This window comes from Vulpes lagopus, chromosome 3 (genome assembly GCF_018345385.1).
Source record: "Vulpes lagopus strain Blue_001 chromosome 3, ASM1834538v1, whole genome shotgun sequence".
Lineage (NCBI taxonomy): Eukaryota > Metazoa > Chordata > Mammalia > Carnivora > Canidae > Vulpes > Vulpes lagopus.
Genome location: NC_054826.1, coordinates 99,193,200 through 99,220,321, shown reverse-complemented (window position 1 = coordinate 99,220,321; position 27,122 = coordinate 99,193,200). Strand labels below are relative to the sequence as shown.

The following is a 27,122-nucleotide window of genomic DNA, read 5'->3' as shown; positions in this document are numbered from 1 at the left end:
TTCTGGTGTGAGTTTTTATTGAGTAAAGCATCCAAGGAATCGAGATGGTTTGGTGGTGCTGACCAGGTAGACAGTGGGTGCTCAGCAGTGAGGACACAGTAGCCCTGGAGCAAGAGCAACGTGGAACCAGCTACAGACAAGACAGCGAGTCACAGCAGAGTGGCAGGTTGCTGTTGTAGAAGGAACCCATGGTGCAGACACACGGGACGGTGCCCCCAAAGCCCCACTCACGCCTCCCGGTCCCACCTCCATAATTCACAGCAAATGCAGAGACCATCAGCCCCTTCCAGTGCCCTGCAGGAGGGGACCCCAGAGGAGACCTTCGAGTTGAATGCCACACCGCAAAACGGAGTCAAATGCATGGCTGACCCCTCCTGATGAGAATTCCAGGGAAGGCTGGAGCCAGTTCGTTTTGTCCCAAAATGAGCAGAGGCCAACTTGGGCTCTCAGGCAAAGTGTCTGGTTGCAGGAAGCAAATCTGAGGCTTCACCAAATGGAGCCATAATGGAATAAAAAGCAGCAGAGAAGGGGTGCCTGGCCGGCTCAGTCAGTACAGCATGCGACTCTTGATCTCGGAGTGGTGCATTTGAGCCCCATGTTGGCTGTAGAGATTACTTAAAAATAAAATCTTAAAAAAAGAGCAGCAAAGAAGCTGCCTGATGGGAGGTGCTTCCCTACTGGCCTGGCGGCAGGGGGGAGTCTTGCCCCGGTGTGTGGGGCTTGGGGCTGCGGCCTGCACACCCCGTGTCCCTGCAGCCCCTACTGTATCATCAGACACAAAGGAAGCAGCCTCCAATCCCACAGGGGGGCTTGCGCCCATCCAAAAGAAACCCGTCTCCAACCTTGGCTTCCAAGCTGTCAATTCTCACTTAAGTTTTGAAATTAAACTGTGTTCTCGAGTCTGGCTCTGAAAAATGATCAGAGAACAGGGCAAAGTGGCCCTGAGCCCCACAGCCGTTGTCTTGGTGGGGGAGGGGTGCTGTACCCCACCTGTCTGGGGACACTGGGGGCTTCCTGGGTTTGGCTTCCCAAGGCAGCATTCCTGGAAAGCTCCAGGCTCCTGTTCCAGAACGGCAGGAGGCACAGTGGGGAGGGGCAGGTGGGAAAGGCTGGGGTGAAGGAGCCCCCACCCCACTCCACACCTGCAGACAGGGGTACGTGTGCGGGAGCATCCACAAAACTTCACATTTCTGGGCTGGTTCAGCCAGTGCCTCTGAAGTGGCTGTGACCTCACGCCAGGTTCCCTCCACGATCCACATGTAAGAATGGCTCAGACCGGAAGGCGCACATATCAACTTTGATCCTGCAGGACACACCTGCTTCAGATGAGGGGAGGCTGCGGCCTCAGCAGCAGACAGGGCCACGGGCCTCCTGTGAGGCTCCAGCCACCCTCGACGGCGTGCTGGGGAGGCCCGGCTCCCCACTCCAGTCAGTGGCTGTCTCCTGGGACCTGCTCCTGAAGGCTCTGGTGGCATTGGCCCGGACAGTGATGTGATCCCAGCCCCCCTGGAAGGAAAGAACCTTGTCAGCGGTGGCTGCTGGGGGCCAAGGGGAGAGACCATGCTTCCAGACCCCTGAGGGGCTCCATCTGGGGCCTCCCGCGCACCCCAACACCGGATCCCAGAGCACGCAGCATGACCACGCCACCCCTGGCCGGCTCAGCCACTTCTCACAGGCCCCACTCACCCCGATGCCATAGTCCCAGCCCTGGCCCTTGGGCTCTCGAGGCTGCACGCCTGTGCGATGGCACACGGTTCCCCGGCTCAGGCCATGGCTCCCCTGGACCTTGTTGGCGATTACCCAAACCTGGAATGCAGACCCGGTGAAGGCCCAGCCCTCAGCCCTGGTGGGACTGTGGGGATGGCAGTGGGGACCCAGAGTACCCCAAACCCCCAGAGCAAGCATCCGCTTTCGGCCCTCACCCCCCGGGCACCCAGACCTGGTCCAGGGGCCCCACGGACACTCGGCACACGTTGTTGGACACGTGCTCCCAGCTGGAGCCTTGCGGGTAGCTGGGCGTCACCCCCTGACGATACCACAGGTTCCCTGGAGAGAGAGGGGCCCAGAGCATTGGGACCCACGTCAGGGTCTGGCCACAGAGACAGAGGAGGCTGTCCCCACACTTCCTGGGGGGTAGTGTGAGAAGCTGGGGTCCCAGCCCCCTCTGCCCTATCCACACTGGACTCCACCTGAAGCTCAACATTATCCCGCTGTGCAGAGCTGGCATCGTCACATGTTCTCTACGCATGAGAAACTGAGGACAAGGAATTCTTCAAACAAATCCAGAGAACAGGGTCTGGACTCAAAGCCCAATTCCAGGCCCGACTCTGCCCTATTCCTCGCCGTGCTTGTTGTGACCACAGCCACAAAGCAGAAAAGGGACCTGGCCAGAGCCCTGCCTGAGGTGGGATGGCCCCTAGCTGCCCTCCCAAGCAGCCACGCAGCATTACCCGGCCATGGTGCTGCACCCTCCACCGACGCCCTGGGCAGGGCTGGCGCCCCCCCCACCCTGCACGGCTGGGGAGAGGGCTGGGTCTGGAGGCTGACCTCAGGCTGCCGGCCTCTCACGGTGGCTCACACAGGTCTTGTGTCAGGGCCCTGGGGCTGCTGAGGGTCTCATCCCACTGGGGTGCTCAGGGAAGCCCTAGCCTCCTCCGGTGACCACCGAGGATGAGAAACAACTTGCCGTTTTCGTCCAAGGCGTACACTGACGTCTGCCCCACAGATACCTGCTTCAGCCTCTGCTTGGGAGGAGACGGGATGTGGTACCAGCAGTCACCTGCGGAGCAAGGCCAGACTCACTGTAGAGCCACCAAACCTGCCACCCCATGTGCTCGTGGGCCACATGGCCGGCCTCTGTCCTTGGGCCAGCCAGGCCATACACACGTGATAGGGGCCCATGTGAGCCGGAGACCAATCAGAGCAAAGCCCCCAACGTGCCACTTTGCCCAGGGCCATCGGAGGCTGTGGGTGGTTCTAGATGGTGGGATCCAATGGGGCGACCTCAGCACAGGGACGCCAGGGTGCCCAGTCTGGCATGTGGTGGACAGCCCGTCTGGGGGCTGCCATGTATGACCACAGCACAAGTTCCCCGTCCTTGTGTGGAGGGCAGCGATGTGTGCAAGCCACCCTCCATCGTCTGCCCGCCCCTGTGCCAGACTCTGTCTAGATGTCCAACCAAGAACAAGCCAGCATGGCCTGCACTCCCAGAGGGCTGCCAGAGCCACCACTGCGCACCAGGCCCTGTGGGGGCCACCCTGGGAGGGTGGCCTGATGGGCAGGATGCACACAGTGCCCACAACCAGCAATGCCCGGGGCTGGAGGTGAGGTTGGTGAGGGGCAGCTAGGAGGGACTGCCCCATGCCCTGGATGACCACCCCCAGCTGGCCCCCACAGGAAGGGGCATGGCCGCTGGGGGGTCCTGGCTTGGCCCCAGGCCTGGTCCAAGCGCAGCACTCAATACATGTTTGTCCAGCGGAACCGAACATTAGGAGACCTGTCTTCAGTCCCCCGGAAGCAGAGGCACAGGCAGCCTGGCTCTGAGCAGCCCCAGCCACCCTCATCCCTGCTCACAACAGCTGGGGATCCCCCTGGAGGGGCCGCACTCACCAGCTGGCTGGGTGGGGGACACAGAGCCCCGGTAGAAGGCGGAGCCATCCCTGGCCACGGCCCACACCTGGTGACAGGCTCCAATGGAGATGGAAGTGAAGGGCTGGTCAGTGCCCACGTGCAGCCAGGAGGAGCCCTGGGGACAGGAGCCAGGAGGGACACTGAGGGCTGCGGGAGCCCGGCCTTTGCCCCTCCCCTTGCCCCAGGACCAGGACCTGAGAGGCGGCAGCTCCTCACGCCAACCTCACCCTCGGCTCCAGCTGCCCAACCTGGTGACTCCCCTGGGCCACATACAGTGTCCACAGTCCCCGGGGCTGTTCTGGGCAGGCCTTGGGAGGCCTGAGCCCCACGGGACCTCAGTCCAGAGTTCTATTTTGGAAAGACTCTGCCAGAACCCCAGGAGAGCCCGAGGGCTGACAGGTGGGAAGGACTAGGTTGGCCCCTGGGGGCAGGTGCTCACCGCGGGGTTGAGCTCCGACACACCCAGGCGGCAAAGCACATCTCCCTTGTCACTGACGGCCCAGAGGGCGATGCTATGCCCACTTCTGTTGGCATCTGGGCTCTCTGGGATGATGGACACGTCCCCAAGGGTGATAGGGGCCACCTCCAGCCAGGGCCCAGTGGTCACCAGCTTACATTTTCTGCACAGTGGAAGAAAACAGAACCCTGGGGTCTGATGCTATGGCAGGAGCTCTAGATGCGCGTGCATCAGGCCGCCCTCTAGCCCACACAGCCTCTGCGGGCCTGGAGGCAGAGCCAGGATCGCCCCCAGTGCCCAAGTGGACACCCCTTCCTGATGGGCAGGAATAAGGGGCCTGGAGAGGCGGCCCCCGCCTGCCCTGCCCCCAGCCAGGCCTCCCATCCTGACCTGCCTGTCCTGCTTAGAGCAGAGCCTGCCAGTGACATTTCTCTTATTTGTTCTTGAAAACAAACTGCAGAAACCAGAGAGCGTTGGGAGCCCAAGGGCATTTCCTGGACTGACATTTACTTTGATTCTCTTTCCCTCCCCCCTCCCTCTGCTTTTCTTCCACAGGGACTGGCCCAGGAGGGACTGGTAGGAAGGGCAGGCTCACAGCCCCTGGTTACCATGTCACTCCCGTCTTTACCTGGCCCAGCACCTTCTCCTAACAAAATCCTTCATGGTTTTGTATCCGTGGTATGAGCTGCAAGAGAAAGAAGCTGAAGTCAAGGCCACTTTGTGGAAGTTTCTGGAAAGCAACACGGCACATGCACGTGTGCACACACATTCTTTTTCCCCTCGTTAAGGGCAGAGCCTCCGTGTGAACCAATGAGTGAGCTCAACAGGCAGCAGGTATGACAGGACACAAGGCTTATCCTTCAGATGCCCATTGCCAGGCTGGGGTTTCTGGGGCACAGGTCTCCCTGGGGTCAGGGTCTCCATGGGCTAGGATGTAGCAGCTGCCAGACCAAGGGTTCTAGCTAGGGGGTTCCGAGCCCTCCCCACCACCCAGCCCATCTGAGCCCTTCTGGGGAACAGTTGAGCGGAGGCCTAGAGACAAGGGTAGGGTCAGTCCAAGAGGCTTGGCTATGGCTGGAGGGGATGCCTATGGGCTCACCTGTCCCTGACCTGCCTGGTCCCCAGGCCTGGGCCTGCTCAGAGGCCCTGGCTCGGGCTCCCACAGCTCTGTCATCCACTTGGATGTGATCTGTGCACCATGAAGGACCTGCTACCCACCAATGCCATGTGCCCACTTGGCCACCAGGGTCTGCTGGCTTTGTGGATATGTCACTCACTTCTCCCTTCACTTCTCAGGATGCTGCTGGCCTCACTCCACTTTGTTCAGGCTGCCTTTCCACCTGACACCTCCCTCCAGCCACCTCCGCCCATCCCCCAGGGCCTGCCCCGAAGCTCCCCACCACCACCCCTGATAGAGAAGCCCAGTGCACCAGGTCCCTGGCTGCCCCCCACCTCCAGAACCCTTCCCCAGAGTAGCAGGGACACAGCTGGGTGCTGAGGGAGTCGTGGTCATCCTCCCTGAGCCTGTCTACTGAGCTAAGTCTGGCAGGTGTGCTGGCCTGAGCTCATCTGACTGGCCACCCCACTGGCTGCTGAGGTGAGCATACAGGGGTCCGCTCCTTGGACATATCCGGGTGCATGCAGGAGCGGGAGTGGCCCCGGAACAGCAAGGAGGGGACAAGGGTGCCTCCTGGCACAGGGTGAGGGCCCCCCACCCCACAGAGGCATGCTTACGCAGGGAAGTCACTGGCATACTGCCAGCCCTCCTGGTCGGTGCCCCCGGGAACGCTGAAATCCACAGACCAGTCAGAAACCTGGAGGAGAGGTGGGTGAGTGCGGGAAGCCCCCGGCGCCAGCCCCCGTCCCGCAGCCCGGAGCTCACCCAGGTCCACTGCAGGGACGGGGGCTTCGTGCCAGCCTTGGTGCACTCCTGCAGCCCTGAGGCGTCGCTCCACATGTACCGGTCGGTGGGCAGACCCCTGCAGTGGATGACAGGGCCGCTGGGATGACCAGTGACAGACAAGACAGGAGCACCTGGAGCGTCTGCGTCTCCAGAGGGGTGAGGGCAAAGCCAGAACTGCCCCAGGGTGGGGACAGCAACCAGAGGACCCCTTGTCACCCAGGAGCCTGGGTCGCCACCTGCAGCCAGGCCATCCACCCACGAGCTGTGGCCTGCTGTGCGGTCTGAGAGCCTCTCCTCCCCTCGCGTTATGGGTTGCTGTGCTCCCAAAAGATGTTGAAGCCATAGCCCCAGTACCTGCAAGTGTGACCTTATTTGGAAATAAGGTCTTTGCAGGAGATCAGGTTAGAAGAGAGTCATCAAGGTCGGCCCCAAACCAATACGACAGTGTCCTAATGGGCTTCAAATTTTCCAAATAGGGAAAGCAGTGTGAAGACGGAAGGGATGTTGCCACAAACCAAGGGACACACCTGAGGCCTCCAGGAGAGAGGCTGGGAGCGGATCCTCCCTCACCACCCTCAGAGTGAAGTGGCCCTGCGCACACCTTGGTTCTGGACTTCCCAGCCTCCAGAACAGGGAGAGATTAAATGTCCATTGTTCAGACTGCCCAGTGTGTGGTGCTTGCGGACAGCAGCCGAGCTCACCCAGACACTTGCAAGTGACAAGCCCATGCAGTGGTGTTGGGCAGGCAGCTGTGAGGCTCAGGTGGCAGGAGCTGGGAGCTATGGCCCTGGGTACCCACACTCAGCGAGGACCAGGGAGCACAGTGCCCAAGGAATAAGCAGGGATGCTAGCCACACCCCCGCAGAGGTTTCTAGGACAAGTTTTGGTAACGTGTGTCAACTGCCTTCGCAAAGCTCAAGCCCTGATTTACTGGGATGAAGGACAAACTCCCAAATATTTACACACAAGAAAATCCTTCAAGCAGTTCGTACAACTTGGAAAGGTCACAAAAGATCTCCCTGTCCGACACTGAGAGGAGGTTAGATGACCTGGATCGCCCTCGAGTGTCCAATGGTGGGGCTGTCACAAACCATCTTTATGTTCCCATGAAGCCCCTGCCTGGCCCGGCGCCTCAGCCACTCACCTGCTGGAGTAGCCTGTGACGGGGTTCCAGCGCTGGTTCTCGTAGATGTAGACACACTTCACGTCTGACTGTGTGTAGATGTTACTGGTGCTGCTGGCCAGGCCTGGGGAGAGAGGAGGCTGCCGGCTGGGGACTCAGGCTTCTGTCTGAAGCACTGAAAGCTGCAGAGAATGGGTGGAGGAGGGTCCGGGGAGGGCCAGTAGAGAGGGGTTCACAGGCCTGGCTTGGCTTTCTCACTTTGTGATTATTCTGGGGTTGTACATCCTCCACGAGAAGAACCTGCAGCGCATTACATCTCCAATCCGCACCACCTCTAGCTCCTCTGTTCTGGCAGCTGTCTTTCTAGAAACTTCAAGGCCCCGGGCTCAGCTGTGGGTGCCCAGGAAGGTGTGCTAGAGGCAAGGCTGGTCTCCGGGCTCTCACAACTCAAGGGCTAGCCCCGAAGCCATCCTCTGGAGGCTGGCCTTGGTGAGGTAACCGAGAGCCAATGATGGGACAGAGGCTCTAGAGTGGGGGACAGTGGCTCTAGAGTGGGGCAGGGAAGCCAAGTGGGATTGGAGGGGTGGGCCTGGGAAGGCTGTGGGCAGGGCCTGGGAAGCCAGACTGGCTGGCCTCTTGAGTGCAGGTCACTCTCACCTTGGAAGCAGCCTCCGCCGTAGCCACCTGTATAGACCCAGGCTGTGTGGTCGTAGCCGATGCCCCATACCACTCCCCGGCCGCTGGCCTCCACCACTCGCAGGTGGCCTCCCATCTGCCGCCAGAACCTGAAGCGAGGTGAGAGAGGTCAGAAGGAGTGCGTCTCACCACACCTTGCCAGCCTTCTACCCTGCAGCCCTGTTGGCTCAGTGGCCTCCCTCAAACATCCTATTTTTACTGATCTCCCATCTCTAAAGGGTGGACTTTATTTAGGACAATAACATCTGTTCCCATCCAGTAGTAATCGGAGCTAATGTGGCCCAAGAGTGGGCATAGGAGCCTCAGGATCTGCGGGCAGGGGGGGCACACCAGCAGCCACCTTTCTACACCTGCCCCTGGGGATCTAGGACAGGCATGTCATGGCAGAAGGCAGGGCCATCTCATCTGGATGAGCCACGACACGGGCCAGTACACTGAGAGGTGACAGCACAGCCTCTCGGGTGGCCAGTGTGCACGGTGTCACCTGGGTCCCCCTCCTGTGTGCCAAGGTCCTGCCTGCTGTCACCAGAGGTAGTCAGACTTGTTCATCCAGGTGCTAAGCACACAGGGCTTCCAAGAACAGACTAACAAAGGCTGGACACATGCATCCACTCTCCCACCCTGAGCGGAGCCTCCCAGCCTCACCCACCTTCCCCCGGTCCTGACAGGCTCAGAGTGACCTAGGGGAAGCCCTGGGTTGGCATTAGGAGCACTGTGTCCCCTGCTGGGTCCCCATCTGCTTTCCCACCCTAAATGCCAGATACCCCAGAATGCTACTATCCCCGCCACTGTGGGTGACCTTGTTCCATCTCCTGCCCCCAACACACAGTGCCTGCTCAGTGGCACCTAATGTGCCTCAGCCCCACCAGGCTTCTGGCCCCACCTTGGGGTCCTCCCAACAGGCCCAGGAAGACTCGAGGCCTAGGACCCGCATGTAGATGTTACTGGTGCTGCTGGCCAGGCCTGGGGAGAGAGGAGGCTGTCGGCTGGGGACTCAGGCTTCTGTCTGAAGCACTGAAAGCTGCAGAGAATGGGTGGAGGAGGGTCCGGGGAGGGCCAGTAGAGAGGGGTTCACAGGCCTGGCTTGGCTTTCTCGCTTTGTGATTATTCTGGGGTTGTACACCCTCCATGAGAAGAACCTGCAGCGCATTACATCTCCGATCCGCACCACCTCTAGCTCCTCTGCCCTGCACCCTGTTCCTGGCTGCACCTCTTCCTGATGACCAGGTGCCAGGCAGGTGGGGGCCCCCACCAGCTCCCTCGTTATTAACACTCATATAATGCCATTCCCAGGGCTGGCCGGCCATCAGGAAGCAAGACCCTCCCTTTTTGAACCACAACCCCGGCTGCCCTGGGCCAGTGCAGAGCACAGCTGACTCACATCTGGTCACAGGGCAGCATGTGCTCGGAGGCCTCCAGGTCTGGGCTGGGCTCACTCACAAAGATGTCCCCCTTGCAGGTGACGGACCAGATGGCCTGCGGGGAGGGGCGGCCGTGGACCCTCCGGCTCTCGCAGCAGGACAGGTTGAGCAGGGCCAGCTGGAGGGGAGACAGCCAGTCACCACTACGAAGGGGGCAGGTGGTAGGCCCAAGACCCCTGCCCCATTAGCCTGGCCTGTCGTGCATGTCCACTCACCCAATCATTCATGTCCTGCTCAGTGGCAGCAGCCAGATGCACGGGCCACCTCTGCCGTGTCCTCTCGGGGGTATAAAGGGCAAAGGAGTGCTTGGTCTCGTTGAGCACAGGGACTAGGAGTGTCACCTCGTTGAGGAAGACGTGGAGGTACTGTTTACAGAGGAGGGAGCAGGGCTGTCGCCAGGGTGGAGGGGGGCTGCGGGGCTCAGAGGGCCTCTGGGGGAGCCCTGGCCGTGGTGGGGGGAAAGGGATGGCCTGGGTCACCCCCGATTCCAGAGAGCCAGTCGTAGGGGTCCCTGGGGCCTGTGGGGTTAGTGGTGGGCTCCAGGATCAAGCTTGTTCAGTATGGAAGTCCCAGTTCACGAGCAACTGCCTTAGTTATGCTCCTGATGTCAACAGCAGACTCCAGAACCCAGTCAACTGGGTTCAAACCCCAGCGCCAGGAGGGCGGAGGGGCTTTAACTCCCCGAGCTGAAACCCCAGGGACTGTCCGCGGCTCCATGAGGAGATGGCTCTCTGGGGCTGCAGCAGGGGCCCCCGCACTTGTGCTGGCCACTGACTGGGGCTGCTGTCACCGCGGGTAGCCTCTCTGCCACTGCCAGACACGGTCCCTGACTGAGCACCTGGGGGCTGGTGTCCCAGGCATGGCCCTGTGCCCCCCTCCCATGGGAGCCACCCTCCCAGGGGAACCACACACACACCTTCTTCTCCTCGTGGACCACGTAGTAGATGAAGAGGATGCTGTCCCGAGCCCCATCGAGCCCCGTGAACTGCTCCAGGGCCACACGGACGTCCACCCACTTGTGGGGTTTCCAGTCACACCACCACTGCAGAGCCCCCGTCTTCACCCACACCGACTGTAACATAGGCCCCAAGGGCACAGGACAGAGTCATAGGTGGGCCTCTGGGGGCTCAGCTCCCTAACCTCCCCCTCGTGACAAAGGTGGTGCTGCTGCTGCTCACCCAACAGCTGCTGGGTCCACAAGCCATGGTGTCTGTGTGCCCTCTCCTAATTCTGTCACACTGTCACCCCATGCTCGAGATAGGGAAACTGAGGCTCAGAGAGGTTCTGACCTGACCCAAGGTCAGTGAGGGAGTCGGGGGCAAAAAAGGGGCCCACGCCTGGCCTGCTTGTGTCTGGAGGCCCAATGCTTAGCCACCAGTGAGATGCTTCTGCAACTGTGGCCGAGGCCCAAGGACCCCATGCTTCATATAACTTTCAACTGCCAAGCTGACTGAGGGCTTTGGGGGGACCATGCCCCACCTGAGGGGCTCCAGGACAGCCCTTAAGCCCATCCTCACTCATCTCAATGAAGCCACACCATCTTGGCTCTTGGGGTTCCTTCTGGAGGGAAGGGGACCACAGCGCTCCCCTCCCCCACACCCCCCTCTGAGGCTGCTTCGGTATCTGGGTCCCCCGGGCTGAGGCTGCACCTGGAGCACAGTGGGATAAGTTCTTCGGGATGGAGGACAAAAGGAATGACTCTGTCTTCAGCCTTGAATCTACAGGACCTGGGAAGGACGGCTTCACCTCTGAGCGGGACGGACAGAGGGATGGCTACCTCTCTGTTTCCTCTTCGGGTGAGTACACAGTAGGTACTAAGTGAATGCATCCAGGAACTGCCTACCTGCTCTACGGCCTGCTCGTAGTGCCGGAAGTTCTCCAGCTCCCGCTTGGTCCTCTCAGTGAGCTGCTGGAAGATCTGCTTCCGCCAGGCAGCTGTCTGGGCTGGCGTGATGGACAGGGACAGCGTCTGTACCGAGGGGGACAGGCCTGCAGGCCAGCAGAGCCTCAGGGCCAGGAGCCAGCAGGCCAGGGCTCGTCTGTTCTCGTTTTTAACCACCTGTTCTTGCTGGAGAGCTATGATCTCTGCAACATGCCCCATAAGCCCTCCCCACAGGGCTCTCCCTGATGGGACCCCCAATTCTGCCTCGAAAGCAGCCACCAGTGCTAGGCCACGGGGAGGGGAAGGGCCGCTCTGGCTGGTCTCCCAAGGCTGCTGACAGACAGGCTGAGCCGAAGGGGGTGTTTAGGCAAGACACTGGGTCTGCTTCCCACGCCCCCAGAGGGTGCTGGGCCCCTAGAGCCCTGCACTTACCCGACTGGATGGTGAACCACTTGAGCACAGAGTGGGCCTCCACAGCGCAGCCTCCTCCAGACACCCAGGCCCATAGTGAGTGGTCATCAGCCCCGTAGGGCTCCTCCAACCCCAGTGGGAGGAGCCCCAGCGAGGAAAGGCCGGTGGTCTCTGGAAAGCCAGCAGCTGAGTGGCTGGGTGCTCTCTTGGGCTCCTTCAGGTCAATATTGGTCCAGGGCAGTTCAGCCGGGGTGGAGGCCAGGCCAGGCCCAGGAGCCGGAGTGGCCAGGCTGGTGACCTCCACGGCATGCTCTGTGGTCCTGCCAATGTCCGGCCCTGTGGCCAAGCTGTCCCTGGGGTTCCTGGGACCGTCCACAGACTCTGCAGGGACAGGCTGGTCAGGCCTCAGTCTCTCGGCTTCTAAAGAGGCATCCGTGTCACTCGGTGCACAGGACTCACCACTGCCCCTCACCTCGTCGCCAAAGAAGCAGCCAGCACTGGGGATGAGAGGGGCAGACCTGTGACTTCTTCGAGGGAAGGGCACGTGCTGCTGTGGGCAGGCCCGGCTCACCCGCTGTGACCCTGGGGGCAAGCCACAGCCACACCACACACATGGAAGGCTACCTCCCAGAGTGCGGGAACAGCCAGGTTGCAGCCCAAGCCGATCAAACCATTTATCTGGGGTGGAAATCTGGCAGTATCGTTATTTTCTTATTGTGGCAAAATACATGTAAGATAATATTTACCATCTCAAATGATGTGGCATTAAATACCCATGAGGTTGTGCAACCACCACCACTAACTGGTTGCAGGACTTTGTCATCACCCCAACAGAAACGCTGCCTGCGTTCAGGAGCCACCCTCCATCCCCCTACCACCCACCCTGGCTTCCACCAATCCGCTTTCTGCCTCTATGGATTCGCCTATTCTAGACATGTCATACAAAGGGCGTTGTGTGATATGTGGTCTTCCGTGACTGGCTTCTCTTGCTCTGTATGATGATGTCAAAGTTCAGTCAGGTTGTGGCATGGATCAGTACTTCCTTTTGTTGCTGAAAAATATTCTGCTGTATGATACGGCACATTTTATTTATTCATCCGCGGATGGACATCTGAGTTTCCACCTTCTGGCTACTGTGAATGATGCTTCTATAAACACGCATATACAAATTTTTGTTTAACATCTTTTTTCCATTCTCCTGGCTATATACCTAGGTGATGCGAGTGCTGGGTCATGGGGTGGCTCTATCTTTACTTTCTTGAGCAACCACCACACTATTTTCCAAGGTGGCCGTCCCCACCAGCAGTACACGGGGGTCCCAATTTCTCCATATCTTGTCAACACTTGATGTTGCCTTTTTTTTTTTTTTTTTTGACTATAGCTCTCCCAGTGGGTGTGAATTGGTATCCCATTTGTGGTTTTGATTTGCATCTCCCTGATGATACTGAGTGTCTTTTCATGTGTTTGTTGGCCATTTGCATATCTACTTTGGAGAAATGTCTATTCCAGTCCCTTGACTTTTTAAATTGAGTCGTCTTCTTGTTGTTAGTTGTAAAGGTTCCTTACACATTCTAGATACTAGACCTTTGTCAACTATGTGATTTGCAAATATTTCCTCCCATTCTATGGATTATCTTTTCCTTTCCTGATAGTGTCCTTGGATGCACAAAAGTTTTTAATTTTGATGAAATTCTAATTTATCTATTTTTCCTTTCCTTTCTGGTGCTTCTGGTGTCCTATTTAAGAAGCCGTTGCCAAATCTAAGGTTTGGCATCAGCAGTTTTGGAAGCTTCTCAGATGATTCCAATATTTGAGTACTACCAGCTGAGAGCCCAAACCCTCAGGTAAATGAGGAAAGTCCAGCCTGGCCAGCCTCTCAGCCATCTGGGCTTCCAGCTCAGCAGAGTGAAGACCGCCATGCTGGGGGAGCAAAGGGACATGGACCGGAGCCTGGGGAGGGCCTGTGTCACAGACAGGGACGTGGCTGCCGTGGAGCACTGTACCAAGGGCCCCTGTGCCACAGGACCGAGCAGGTAAACACTGCGAGCACTCGCGTTACAGAGCCGAGGTGATCCCCTGCTAAGACACTAAGTCATCTGCCTGCATTTAACACAGGTGGCAGAGCTGGGACTCACCCACACTCTCTACACCCACGGATCTCAGAACTATAGGAACTGCGCACCTGGGACCTTGCAAATAATGTAAAATCTGCTGACTGCAAAATTCTATTGAAACAGAAGCTCGGGGGCTGGGGCCTGGACATCTGTGTGGGATCAAGCCCTCTTGGCGTTTCTAGTGCGTGGCCAAGTCTGAGGTCCCTGTTCTAGACTAGAGAGACCCTCTGTCTTCTCTGCTTTCTTTTGCCAGAGGGGCCTTAGCATGTAGAAGCCTTTTCTCTCCCAGACCTTGAGACTTCAAAACCAAAGGGCCAGCTCTGTTCAGGGACGACTCCCTGGCTCTGACATTGGATGGACACCCCAATCCACTGGCCCCCTCCCACCCTGCCCACAGCCTATCCCCACAGACCACCCTCAGGCCTAGCCCTGGCACCAGGCATGGGGAGAGACCTCGCGGGCCATGGCCTGGTTTTTCCCTGCCTGGGCAAGGCCCAGAGCCCCACTGAGAGGCCAAGTGGCAGCCTCTTCCTGACACTTCCTGACCCGAGTCTTCCGTACCCTGCTGCCCCTGGGATCACCTGAGGAGACTTGATGAGCTACCAGAGTGCGATCGGTCACTCTCTCGGCTGGCGACGATGGCCTTCCAGGTTTTCCCACTGAGTTCACTCTGGGTGACACCCTGACGGAAGTACATGGCCCGGTCCTCACAGCCAATGCCCCAAACCTGGCACACAGAGAGGTGCTGCTGGGTGGGAGGCCAGCATGGACCTGAAGGATCCCTTCCCTTTAGGGGTGTGGGGGAGGACGAGGGGTGGGAGAGAGTACCCCAAGGCTGGAGGACGTGTCTGCAAATGCAGACAGGATCCCCTCCTAATATGTGCAATGTGTGTGTGTGCATATGAGTGTTATGGCTGGGAGGGTTGACGGGGGCGGGAGGCGGATGTGGGGTTGGTGCACAGTTCAAATGCAGGGAGCAGAGCCCAGAAAGGGCCAGGGGGAGGGCACAGCACCAAGCTCAGGAGAAGTGGGGCTCAGGGAGACCCTGGGCTTTAGGCTGGCAAGGTCCAGAGAAGGTGGTGGTGCTACTGGACATCGTGCTGTGACACAAGCCCACTCATGTTCCGATCTTCCATGTAGCCTCTGGGAGGAGGAATGCTGCTCCCCGAGTGAACCCAGAGAATGGTCTGGGTCTTTTTAGAGAATGTGGGTAAGTCCCAGTTCTGCCCACTGGTGTTAAATGCAGGCAGATGCAGGATAGCATCCTTGATCCTGACCTCATTTTCTATGAAAAAGGCAGCTGGGCAGGGATCCTCCTGTCTGCCTTTGGGTGCTGAGGCCTATGGGGGTGCCTCCGGGCCTCAGCCTGCCCATGGCGGTCCCAAGCGGCCTTGCTGGGAGGGAGGCGGTGTCTCCATCACTTGGCCATGGCAGGCTAGCCTCTGCCCTCTGTCCCTGTGGGTACCCACCAGTGCCTGGTCTTGCCCGACTGCTGTGTGCCCAGCTGACTGGGGTGGGTGAGAGGACAGCATGGGGGCACTGGAAGGCCAGCACCCCCCAGGAAGAGTTTCTAGGGCAGGGCATTGGGGAAGGAGTCACCTTCACACTGTCAGTCTTAAAAGCAGCCAAACCTCATCCACCACATTGTACAAACTATACAGGTGATGTTCAAGAGATGTTGCATTCATGAAGTTGGGAAAATCGGTTTTATTCTTCACTTACTGAGCTGACTGTGCCCCAAAAATTCTTGACAAAATATCCCTGCCAGTCCCTGGGATGTGCACCCCTGGTCTGTGCTCACCACCACCACTCTGAGGATCCCAGGGGGAGGGGCCTGGGACAATCAACAAGCAGGGGCCCTCGCACCCGGGTGCAGCCAGGCCCCTGGGTACCCTTGCAGGCTGGGTGTCTGAGGAGGTGCCAGGGACCTCCCATGCTGGCATCATGTCTGGTGGGAAAGGGCAGCAGGAAGCATCAGGAGCCCCCACTCTGAGACCTCTATTGTGTACGAGCTGCTGGCCCCTACCCGTCGGGATCCAGGGCTCAGAGTCACACGCATACCTGGTCATTGAGCCCCACGTTCACCATCATCATATCTCCGACCATCTCAATCCAGCTGGTGCCACAGGGATTGTGCGAGTTGACGCCTCTTCGGAACCACACCTGAGGAAAGTCAGAAATAAAATGCCTCCTTGGAGGGCCACTGGAATTGGATATTGTTTTCAAAGGCTTTGGAAGAACGAATGAATAATTTGGTTCTTTGGTTCATGCCACAAATGACCATAGCACATCAGTGAGAAAGAAGACATCATTTGGGTCCCTCTTCCCTGCACCCCTGCCGCATTCCCTCTGGGCTTGGTGCTGTTCCACACGGCAAGGGTCACCTGCCCCCAGCTGTACCTATTCTGGTGGCTTCCTATCTCTTCTTTGGCAGAGGGCATTGCCCCTCCAGGAGACAAGGCTGTCTGAATCTTTCTAGAACATTCTTTCTACCAGTTCACATCTTGGCACCAGGCAGGAGCAGCAGGTGTCACCTATATCAGCTGTCTTACTGTAGAGTCAGGAGGTGGGACTTCTCCTGGGCAATGTTTGGGGACAGGGAGGGACGGACACGTACTGCATCTCGAATGTAGAGCTTGACTAGCAACATCTCACCCCCATAGACCTGTACGTAGTCCCATCTTAGCCTGACACTTGGAAAATGTGTTTGTCCAATCAAGCTTGCCTCTATGTCAGATGACGGCCTTAATGATGCTGTTTAGAAAAACCGTTTTTTCTAAACTTATCAGGAGATAACACACTTTGGATCCATTCTTAGTGCTTTAGGAAATAGTCTCTTTAAGCCTAACTTTTGTCGGGGCATCTAGCTGGCTCAGTCAGAAGAGCATGCGGCTCTTGATCTTGGGGTCATGAGTTTGAACCCCACATCGAGTGCAGACGTGACTAAAAAAGTAGATAAACTTGTGAAAAATCAGGCCTTTCGTTGTTGTTGTTAGTTTACAAAAATAAACACAATCCAACCAAATTTCCCTCAACCCACGTGAGCCCGTAGTTGACCCCACCCACCCTGGCCCCTGCTGGGCTCCACCACAACTGTCCTTACACACTCTAGCTGCCACATGAGCAAGACCCCAGCAGTTCTGAGACCCACTGAGAGGAGCACCCACGTGTTTAATCAGGAAGTTCCCGAGGCAGGATGGGGGGAGGTGACTAGTGAGAAACTCTCAAATCTCTTTTATAACAATTGCTAGAATGCCTAAACTGTCTCCTCGACCCAAAGAAAGTTTGCACAAATATGTCTGAAGACCGAGCACATTGCTCCTATAAATAAAATGCTCTGCTCATTTAATGCACTGTTCTGAGAGGGACTGAGGAATTATGGGAGGCAGATGCTTCAGGTGACCTGAATTTTGGGCTCAGAGACTTATGCATGGACACAGACTCAGATGTGTGGGGGATTCATCATCCCTGGGTTGCTACAGGATGCTCCTGAGGTGCGGTTAGAAAGAGCATGGAAGCAACCCCAAATCTGCTTATTTTATTGGACTTACCTCTCATGATGTAAAAATGGAAAGCACTGGATAGGAGTCAAGGGACACATTCAGTTAGCTGAGGGTTTCAGAAAATTGGCAACTATTTAAAATGTTATGGCCTTCTGAGTGATAAGGACGGTTGTCCTGCACTTGGTACAGAGAACGGGCATATCATGGAGATCACCAAGCCCTTCAAGCCCCAGAAAGTGCATGTGCCTGGTTGGATTTATTTCAAAGGGTTTAGACCACACTTGCAAGAACAAAAAAACCACACAGCCCTCAACATTGAGCCCTCAGTCTGATTCCCATATGGGCCAGTGATTCCTTCAAAGAAAAAGAAATAAACAAAAGCCTTTGGCCCCAGCCCCCAGTGACCCCATCTTACTTTCCGATCCTTGGTGATGGCCCAGACCACGCCAACTCCCACAGAGACGTGCATGATCCCATTTTCAGAGGCGGGAGGCTCCACTATGGACCAGGAACTTCCTACCCGGCCCCAGAATAAAGAGCAGGTGGCCCTCATCAGTGAGAGCACCAGGGAGAAGCTGGGCATCCCCCGCCTCTCCCTGCATGGGGCATAGGGCTGCCCACCTTTGGGATTGTTCCTGTTGATTCCTTCCCGGACCAAGGCCTGCCCCTCCCAGAGCGTGACCCACAGGAGGTCGTGGGGCCCACAGCTGATCTGCACCGCCTCCCCTGGGGTGTCCATGAGAGACCACGATGAGCCTTCGGGGTTGGGGTGGCTGACGTCCTCTCTGTACCACACCTGGGTGGCGGAGAAACCCATGGCAGGGTCAGACGGGGTCTGGTCAGGGCTCCGGGTCAGGCTGCCTGAGGCTGGCTACGTTTGCGTTAGCGTACACATGAGCCAGCCGTAGAGTCTCCGGGGCCAGGGGGGCCCTGAGTGTTCAGACTTGTTCTCCCTACCCTCACTGCCATCGGGATCCTCATGCCTCAGTTTAGAGGCCCCCCAATCCTGCTAAAAAATGCGACCCTGGATTTCAGCCATCCTGGGAGATGGACCTCTGGATCATCTGCCTGGAAGGAACCCCTTCCCCACTCACCTAGGGCCCCAGGGAGACCTCTGGCCCCAGCCTGGGTGTCCTGTGCCCCCTAGTGGCTACGTACTCTCAGTACACCATCTCTACGGAAAGTGGGGTTCTTTGTGGTTAAGCGGGAAAGCCCCCAAACCTCTTTCAAAGTGTCTAAAACATCCACTTCTTTTTCCCCTTAACCTGAAAACAAGGAACATAACAAAATATTTAAGACCGAGCCACCTGCCCACATGGTCCAAACTGGCTCTTGTCATCTGGAGGGGGTTACACTTCACTGCGTGGTGCAGGAGGGCTGGGGACCCCCTCTCAGCCTATCTTCACAGTGGGGACCCTTAGCTTCTTAACCTTTCACCTCACCTTTACACTCCACACTACAGAACCAGGACTAGGCAGCCTCCCTTCTGCCACCTGGTGCTTTGGGTAGTCCTCTCTCTAGCTCCTCCTGGAGCCAGGGTCCTAGTCATACCTTTAATGGCCCACAAGAGTGGCTGGCGTGGGGCAGCCCTGGCTAACAACCGGTGCATGGTAACCACAGACACTGCTTTCACACCCTGTTCTCTCCTCTCTTTGTATCCAGGTGGGCACAGGCCCCACAGTGGAGGCTCTGCCCCAGGCCAGCTCCCCACCATCCTTCAGCATGGCTCAGAGAAAACCGACAACTATGGGTTGACCTAGGCCCAGAGAACCCCAGAACCCCAGAGGTAAGCCTGATCAAAGCCTACTGTGTCTATTCCGAAGCCAATCAGAGAATTTTGGTGAATTGGTGATAAAGAATACTCACTAGATCAAGTCTGCTCTAAAACCACAGTTAAAGTGTTGACTTGCCTGCCAGCTGGACCACCCATGTTGCTCCTGCCAACAGGGGCTGGCTTTACACCTTTGTTCATAAACTCCCTGAGAGAAGAATCTCTTCTCCTCTCTAAATATCCATCCGCCTACACACACACACCCATCCGCCTACCTATCACCCACCCACTCACCCATCACCCATCTCTCACACATCGATACATGTATCCACCCACCCACCCACCTACCTATCCATCACCCATCTCTCCACCTATCCATTCACCTATCCATATATACATCCATCCCCCATCCACAAAACTATTGCAGACTGCTGTGTGGGAACCAGCAGAAAGGAATAGGCAGGGAGCTCAGAATCTGAGGAAACAATATTGATGGCATCTGAGCTCAGGAAGGGCACTGATCAATGCTCTGGGGATTCAGAGAAGGGACAGGCCAGGACCAGGCATGGGGTGGGATGTCAGAGGCTTCTGGGGGACCCCAGTAACATGCTGCCTTGCCTGCTCAGGGTAGTCTCCCTTGTAAGGACAGGAGGAGAGGAGAAGGTAGCCCACCACCCCTCTTCCACCTCTGGGAGGACATGGGAAGGCCAGTTTCTCTCTTGCCCTGCTCCTGCCTGTAGCCAGCCTCCCTCAGCCACCTCCCATCCTAGGCACAGGGGGACGCAGACCTTACCTTGCCCTGCAGAGACACAGCCCACACGGACAGGCGGCCCACGGGCTCGTCTGTGATTTCCCACCCCCCCACAGAGAGGTCATTGAAGGGGTCGGGCAGTTGCTTGGGGTCATCCTTCGAAGGGATCTGAAACAAGGAGGTATGTCGCAGGGGCAGTCAGTGCCTGTGGACACCTGGCCGGTAGGTGGCACTGTTCCCCTCCCGGTGGACACCTGAGTGGTACACACCCTCCTCCCCAAAGCTCCCTCCCTCCCACCCCCATCCCACCCCCAGGGGGAGGCACACTCCTATCCTCCAGTTCAGCCCACAACTACCAAACTTCAGAGAGAAGGCAGCATTAGGACAGAGAGCTCCTAGCCCTGGGTCCCCTCTGTCCTGTCCTCCCTCCATCGGCCACCAGGCCAGGGTTGTAATCCGAGGGGTCCGGCTGCTCCAGCACAGAAGACAGATGCACACGCAAGGCCTTGGCTCTGTGCCTTTTAGCAGCCTGATCACTGTGGCTCCATCCCCTCACCTAGATGGGGGCTGATCCCAGGACCTGGTCCAGTGGGGTAAGCCCTTCATGATGCTGGCTGTTACCCTGCTCTGTGGGCTGCTTCCAGTGCAAAGGCCTGGCAGGCTGGACTAGCGGCCCCACCAGACTTGAACCCTCCAGAGGAAGGTCCAAGGCCTTCCTCTCCTGCAAGGCCACACAGGATCCTAGTCCAGGCCTCACGGCCCTAAGTTTGCAAGGTTTTGGGGGGATCATGGGAATAATATGAGAGTCATTGTGGGGGTTGAGGGAGGAAGTGCACAGATGGGGCCTCAGGCTGGGACAGAACACCCTGGAGACCAGGGTCAGGTCAAGTTCTATGCTGTCCTGGGCCACAGTCTAGTCTGGCTTCCTGTATAGCCAGCTCCCATGCAAAGGAACACACAGGACCATAGTGTTCTTGGGACAGGAAACAGGTCAAAGGCTAGGTACCAAGGTGGGCCTGGTATCCTCCAGTGCAGAGGTAGGCTGGGCGGGCAGGAAGGTCCCTGCGATTATCTCAACAGCAGGACTGCTGTTCCACCCCCAGGCCACACTCAGGTGCAGACCTTGGCCCAGGTGTCCCGAGACTTGTATCTCCTGTACCGGATCCACCTCCGACGCCGCACGCAAGAATTCCACTTCTTGTCTCTGGTGTAGGTGGCAGGGAAGTCGATAGCATACGTCCACCCCTGAAATACCAAGCAGGGGGGGCTCTGTCAGGCTCCTAGGGAAGGACCGACTAGAGACAGGCAGAGAGCAGGGAGGAAGAGGGGGAGGGAGGCAGTGGTGGTACCCAAAGCCCCAAAGGCCACCCATCCCGAGCAAAGGTCGGGAGCATGCAGGGCAATGGCTGAGGCTGGACAGGGGGCATGGGAGATGGCAGCGAGGGTACGGATCCAGCCCAAAGCACTCCTTGCCCACACAGGAGCCACAGTGGGAGCTGAATTTACCTACCCCTTTCTCGGTGGGTTCCCCTCCAAAGTTCTCATCCACATACCAGTCCGACTCCCACTCCCAGTGCGGTGAGGGCAGTGCCACCCCATCCAGCGGCCGTTGCTGGAGCCCACTCACATCGCTCCACTGCCAGCGGTCACTTGGCAGGAGCTTCTCACAGAAGCCACCCACGGGGTTCCAGCGCTGAGGGCCGGGAGGCAGAGACAGGCCTTAGGTCCACAGTTGGCCTAGGGCGGTAGGGGCCTCTCGGGGGTGAGTGGAACCCCACCACTAGGGCCTTCCTGCTTATCTCGGGGATGGAAAGTGAGCAGAGGGCCTGCCTGGAACTCAGGGACCAGAGCCACCCATGGCTGGTCACCCAGAGTCAGTATGCCAGCATGGCCCCAAAGGACAGAGAACTGGCCACAGGACACAGAGCCCTGAGGGGTGACAGGAGAGGTCACCGCTCGGTCCTAGGCTCTTGGACACCCATGGAGCTGGAGCCCACCCTCACACAGACCTGGCCAGCTTGCCTTTATAAAGACACAATGGGGACTCTGACCCCCAAGACCCTGACCACGTGGTGACTCGAACCAGAAGCAGAATGGAGGAAACTGACATGGGACTCGGCCATGATCTGGCGGGGTGGGGATGGGGGGGGACCTGACTTCCCAGGACACCAGCCCCCACTCGGTGGCCCCACCTGGTTCTCGTAGGCTTCCTCCCGGCGGCGGATGGGGACGTCGCTGGCACACACGTAAACGTAGACCTGGTTGTCACAGGCGATGCCCCAGCAGCACTGCATGGCTGCACTGACCCTTTTGAACTCCAGCCGGTTGTCCTTGCACAGCTCCCAGTACTGCCCCGCCGTGGACAACGTGTACACCTTCCCGAAGAGGTCCACCGCCCACAGCACGGAGTTGGGCATGGTGGCGGTGGTGGTGGTGATGGTAGTGGTGGTGGCTGCGGGAGGAGGGCTGGCGGCAGGAGGCCAGGTCAATGTCCGCCGCCAGCGTCTAGGGCAGTGCTTCCAAATGCAAAAATGTATGGAGGGGACATTGCAACATCCAAGTGTCTACCTCCCCCAATTTAATGAATATTATTATCTTGGTCACAGCCTCGCTCTTTCTCATGAAGAGAATAAATGAGGGGCACCTGGGTGGCTCAGTAGTTGAGCGTTTGCCTCTGGCTCAGGTCGTGATCCCAGGGTCCTGGGATTGAGTCCCACATCAGGCTCCCCGCAGGGCACCTGCTTTCCCTCTTCCTATGTCTCTGCCTCTCTTTCTGTGTCTCTCATGAATAAATAAATTTATAATTTTAAACAAAACAAAAAGAAAGAATTCATGAAAAGTCCCAAAGTTTGTTAAAGCCTATGCCCATCGCTGCCTCTCTGGGAGGCCTCTGCCCCAACGGTGGGCAGGTCTTCTCATCCATGCGGGTTCTGGTGAAGGCGTCCTCAGGGATCTGGCACCCTGGCCAGAGCTGTGTCTGGTCCTGTGGGAGCCCTGCAGCTATGTGGCGGAGACGTGAGGGTCCTGTCCTTGGCGTCCTGGTGTGTTACTACCACCCTCTCCTCCCGGACCCCTCCCCATCTGCCATCCCCCACTCCAACTCCTTTTGCGGTCCTCTCCCTCTCCACTCTGCAGCAGGTGGGCAGCGGCCGGTAAATTCTAGGACTGGCCACCCCCACACCTCCAGGGCTGACTGTGCTGGTGCTCCCTGGGGCCTAATTCCTGGAGACTGGCTTAGAGAAGGGTCAAGCCTCCTACCACCTCAGGGCCAGAAGGCCAGAACCTCCCCAGCTGGAGGACAGCAGCCTGGGGGTGGGGGCAGCGAGAAGCTCAGCCTGACCCTGCCCCAGAGCCAGTAGGGGGGCAGAGCCACTAGGAGACAGCCGGCAGGCCAGGCGCCTCGAGGCTGCTGCTGGGCCAGGCTGTTCCACACCCGCAGTACACCCGATGCTGTGGGCGCTTGGGAGGGGATGACGGGTGCTAAGTATCTGAGAATGGGAGCGTCTGCTACAGGCACAGAAGCTCTTCTGGTACAAAGCATGTCTCACAAATACCAAACAGAGTGCAGGCTAGGAAGGAAGTAACCAAGGGATGAGAAGGAAGACAAACAGAAGGAACAGGAGCCCTGCTTTGGGAGACCTCCCAGAACCCTGACCTCTCCACGCTGGCACCAAGGCTGGGTCAAACACATGGGAAGTCACAACACCAGCTTTCTGGAGCGTATCTGCATCCAGGTGGAAGATGCCTGGCCAAGCCTGTGGGCCCACTATTCCCCCTCTGGCATCTACACTGTGGCTAAGAGTGCCCAGAGCCACCCTGGACCCAGACTGTTGGAATCTGGGTCTTGGCTCCATCCCTTTCTGGCACCATCCAGAGCCAGCTAACCTCTCTGTGCCTTGATTTCTTAAATTGTGAAAGACAGAAAGGAACACCGACCTACTTACAAAGTCCTACAAAGTCCTTGTAAGAATGAAGTGAGATAATACAGGTACAGAGCCTCTGTACTTGAGGTACGCAGCAAAAACTCAGCAAGCATTACTGGTGTCGTTTTATTATTTGGCACCTACGTTAAAACTACTGGTTATTAGGCAGCCCAGGTGGCGCAGCGGTTTAGCGCTGCCTTCAGCCCAGGGTGTGATCCTGGAGACCCGGGATCGAGTCCCATATTGGGCTCCCTGCATGGAGCCTGCTTCTCCCTCTGCCTGTGTCTCTGCCTCTCTCTCTCTGTGTGACTATCATAAAAAAAAAAAAAAAAAAAAGACACCCTCAGAGGATACAGTCTATACAATTCTTGTTCTAGAGAAAGAAGATCTTGAAAAAATTGCTGGTGTTTTTCCTAGCATCAGGTTGAACGACTGAAGAAAGAAAAGGTCTTTTGAGAATCCTAATTAAAAATATATAACAGGGACGCCTGGGTGGCTCAGCCGTTAAGCGCCTGCCTTCAGCCCAGGGCATGATCATGGAGATGGAGGATCAAGTCCCACATCGGGCTCCCTGCATGGAGCGTGCTTCTCCCTCTGCCTGTGTCTTTGCCTCTGTGTGTGTGTGTGTGTGTGTGTGTGTGTGTGTGTGTCTCAGGAATAAATAAATAAAATCTTAAAAAAACAAAAACAAAAAAAACCTACTGGTTATCTCCTAACTTAGAAACAGGAAATATCAAATCCCTTCCTCTTCAGCCTGAGTCTTCAGCTTCTTCGCTTCCTTGGCACCTAACAGTGCTCTGCACATAGTGGGTGTTCACCCAAAGTTTATGGAGAATCACGGCCACCTACATCCACTGCATGGCCAACTCCCTGGGCTAAGATGGAAATCCTGTTCCACGGAAGCCAAATGTCAGCAATGACTTAAGGTTTAAAGGAAGATCAAGGGGCACTTGGGTGGCTCAGTGGTTGAGCGTCTGCCTTGGGCTCAGGTCATAATCCTGGGGTTCTGGGATTGAGTCTCACATTGAGCTCCCTGCATGGAGCCTGCTTCTCCCTCTGCCTGTGTCTCTGCCTCTCTCTGTGTTTCTCATGAATAAATAAATAAAATCTTAAAAAAAAAAAAAGGTCAAGACAGGTGGATACATATGTGATAAAACAAGAAGAGTAAAAGATCAACAGTAGAATTTAGGTGGTAGGTGTAGGTGTTAATTCTTTAAACTTGGCTGTGTGTTTGAATATCTTCATCATAAATTGTTGGGGGGAAAGTAAGAATTTTGGGGGTGAAGAGAATTTTGGCTCCTATAATGTTATATGACTATAAATCTACTCTTTAAAGCTATCTCTCGGGTCACGGTTCACAGTACAAGAAACCAGCAAAGTCAGGCTATCTGTAGGTTTAGCTCAATGAATAGTGACTTTCACTTGTATTTAATACACTTCCTTTCAGAAAGATGACTAAGCACTAATTTCCATATAGACATAATTTAACCTTCCAGGCAGCTAACAAAAGACTCTACTGCAGAGAAAGGACAGGATGGGGGGTTATGTTTGCAAACTCCCTCCAGAGTGGACACGGAGGCACCATAGCTTCCTAGCTAAAGATGACAGGGGTGAACATCCTTGGCCAGCCTCACCCTCTTTCTGCTCTTACCAGGATGCCACCCCAGCTCATCATATGCCACTTCCTGGCTGTGAGGTGACCAGATAGCCAATCCAGGGACACTGGGTCACTGGGTCAGGGGACTCTTGAAACTCTTGAAAGGGAGGTTTGAGCATTGAGTCCCATGGTTCTGTGATTCTGGGATTTCTTTGTTTTGTAAGGCTAGAGAGGACAGTTTCCAAGAAAGAAACCTCGGATTCACCAAGAACTTTTGTACAATGAATTCCAGTTGGACCTTTGGTCAATCTACAAAGAAGACCTGCTCACCGCCCTCAGAGCCATCTGCCCTTCTGCAGGGGTTTACTAATAGATCCCTCCAGAGACCAAAAGGTCCTCAAAGGAAGGTGAAGTGATGGGAGGGGCGGGGGTAGGGCCAGGGCATGGTGGAGGGAGGGACACAAGGTACCGAGGGAGCTCCTGAAGCATCTATTTCCCTGCGTCTGCCTTAGGGCTCCTTCCTGAAAGGTCTCCAGCTGGTTTGTTTTTCTAGTAGACCTCGTCACTCCCACTCCCTGTGCAAACAGGAAGAGCCCTGATTTCTGATGGCTGCTTACTGCCTGCCACTTTCGGGGGCTGTCGGAAAGCAGGGTCCTGAGACGCGGGAGAAAATAGCAGGACACGTCCGGTAGCTGAGTCCTTCCTGAAGCAGGATCCGCTGGCCGCACTGGGCAGGAGGTGCCCTGAGCCGGCAGTTTGGGGTGAACCCTACCGCACCCCACCCCGCATCACAGCGGGCAGGTCGGCCTGGTCTCATTCCGGCCTCGCGCGCTCGGGCGACAGGTGGGCCCCCCGCCCGGCCACCAGAGGCACAGCCGGAGCGCCCCGCCCTCACCATCTGCCCGGGCTAATCCCACGACTGGCAGATCCGCTCCTACCGCTGCCTAGGGGAGGGACAAACGGGCTCCGCGCAGCTCGCTCCTCTAAACCCGCAGGCGCCAGCAACCCGCTTCCCGGGTCCCTCCCGCGCGAAGGCTGGGGCGGGGGCGTCACCGGGCGCTCAGGGGAACCGCGCCGGCGCCCGCACAGCCTCTCCCACCCGCGCAGCGGCGGGAAGAGGGGGCGCCCCTGCCCTCCGCCGCCCCCACCCGCCCGGAGGGACTGCGGCGCCCCTCCCACTGCCCGGGCCCGCCGCCGCACTCACCTGGGCTGGCGCCCGGCGGGCGGGGTCGCGGCGATCGTGCCTCGGCGGCGGGGCGAGCGGCCGGCCCTCCCCCAGCGGCCGGGGCTAGCGGGCCGGCAGGAAGCCGCGGCCAGGCCCGCGCCCATTGGCCGGCCTCGTCGTGACGCAAGGCCGGGCGCGCGCGATTGGCTGCGGCGCCCCGCATCACCGGCCCGCCTGGGGGTCGCGCGCCCACCCACTTCCGGGGTCGCGGGGGCAAGTGCCGCGGCCGTCTGGCGCGGCGAGGGTTCCGCGCGCTCCCGGGAGCCGGCCGGGCCTGCAGACCACCGACGCCCCCGTCGTCCCCGAGAGCCCCCTGCCGGCACCCCCCTCGCCCGGCCCGTTGTCCCCTCAGGCCCCAGCCCTCCGACCCCTCAGGACCCTCCTCCCAGGACCCGGCCCGCCAAGACCCGGCCCGCCGACCCCAGGACCCGCCTGCCAGGACCCGTCCCCCCGGACCCTCCTACCAGGACCTGTCCCCCCGGGACCCGCCCCCCAGGACCCGTCCCCCCGGACCCGGCCCGCCGTCCCCCCTGGACCTGCCCGGAGCCGGGTGTTCTCAGCACGTAAGGCGAGGAGGGGGCGGCCGGGAGGCCCTGGAGGGCAGCACCGTGGCGACCCGAGGCGGGAGGAGGAGAGCTGGAGGCCGCAGATGCCTGGGTGGTTCCCCCTCTAACTGAATGGTCGCCTTTGAGCACGCAAACTCAAGGCTTTATCC

General features: G+C 57.9%; 1 protein-coding gene across 3 annotated transcripts; it reads right to left on the bottom strand.

Annotated features, from left to right (window-relative positions):
* TECPR1 (tectonin beta-propeller repeat containing 1) lies at positions 1–27,122 on the bottom strand. Of its 3 annotated transcripts, none has more exons than XM_041748757.1 (25): positions 26,387–27,122; positions 21,855–22,128; positions 21,173–21,355; positions 20,785–20,907; positions 19,705–19,830; positions 17,762–17,936; positions 17,556–17,656; positions 15,699–15,800; positions 14,219–14,364; positions 11,545–12,020; positions 11,074–11,219; positions 10,147–10,302; positions 9,446–9,595; positions 9,191–9,348; positions 7,771–7,898; positions 7,135–7,237; positions 5,970–6,066; positions 5,822–5,901; positions 4,716–4,772; positions 4,070–4,250; positions 3,610–3,745; positions 2,687–2,779; positions 1,940–2,046; positions 1,687–1,806; positions 1–1,506 (listed from the first exon to the last, which is right to left on the bottom strand). In XM_041748757.1, exons 1-25 carry the CDS (start codon positions 26,509–26,511, stop codon positions 1,345–1,347), a joined length of 3,705 nt encoding a protein of 1,234 aa, XP_041604691.1. In that variant the 5' UTR covers positions 26,512–27,122; the 3' UTR covers positions 1–1,344. The 3 variants fall into 3 exon arrangements, 2 of the variants coding, with proteins under 2 accessions (XP_041604691.1, XP_041604692.1); XM_041748758.1 differs by having other exon boundaries at positions 21,855–22,178; positions 26,387–26,437; XR_005986801.1 differs by lacking the exon at positions 1–1,506 and having other exon boundaries at positions 1,783–1,806; positions 2,548–2,779.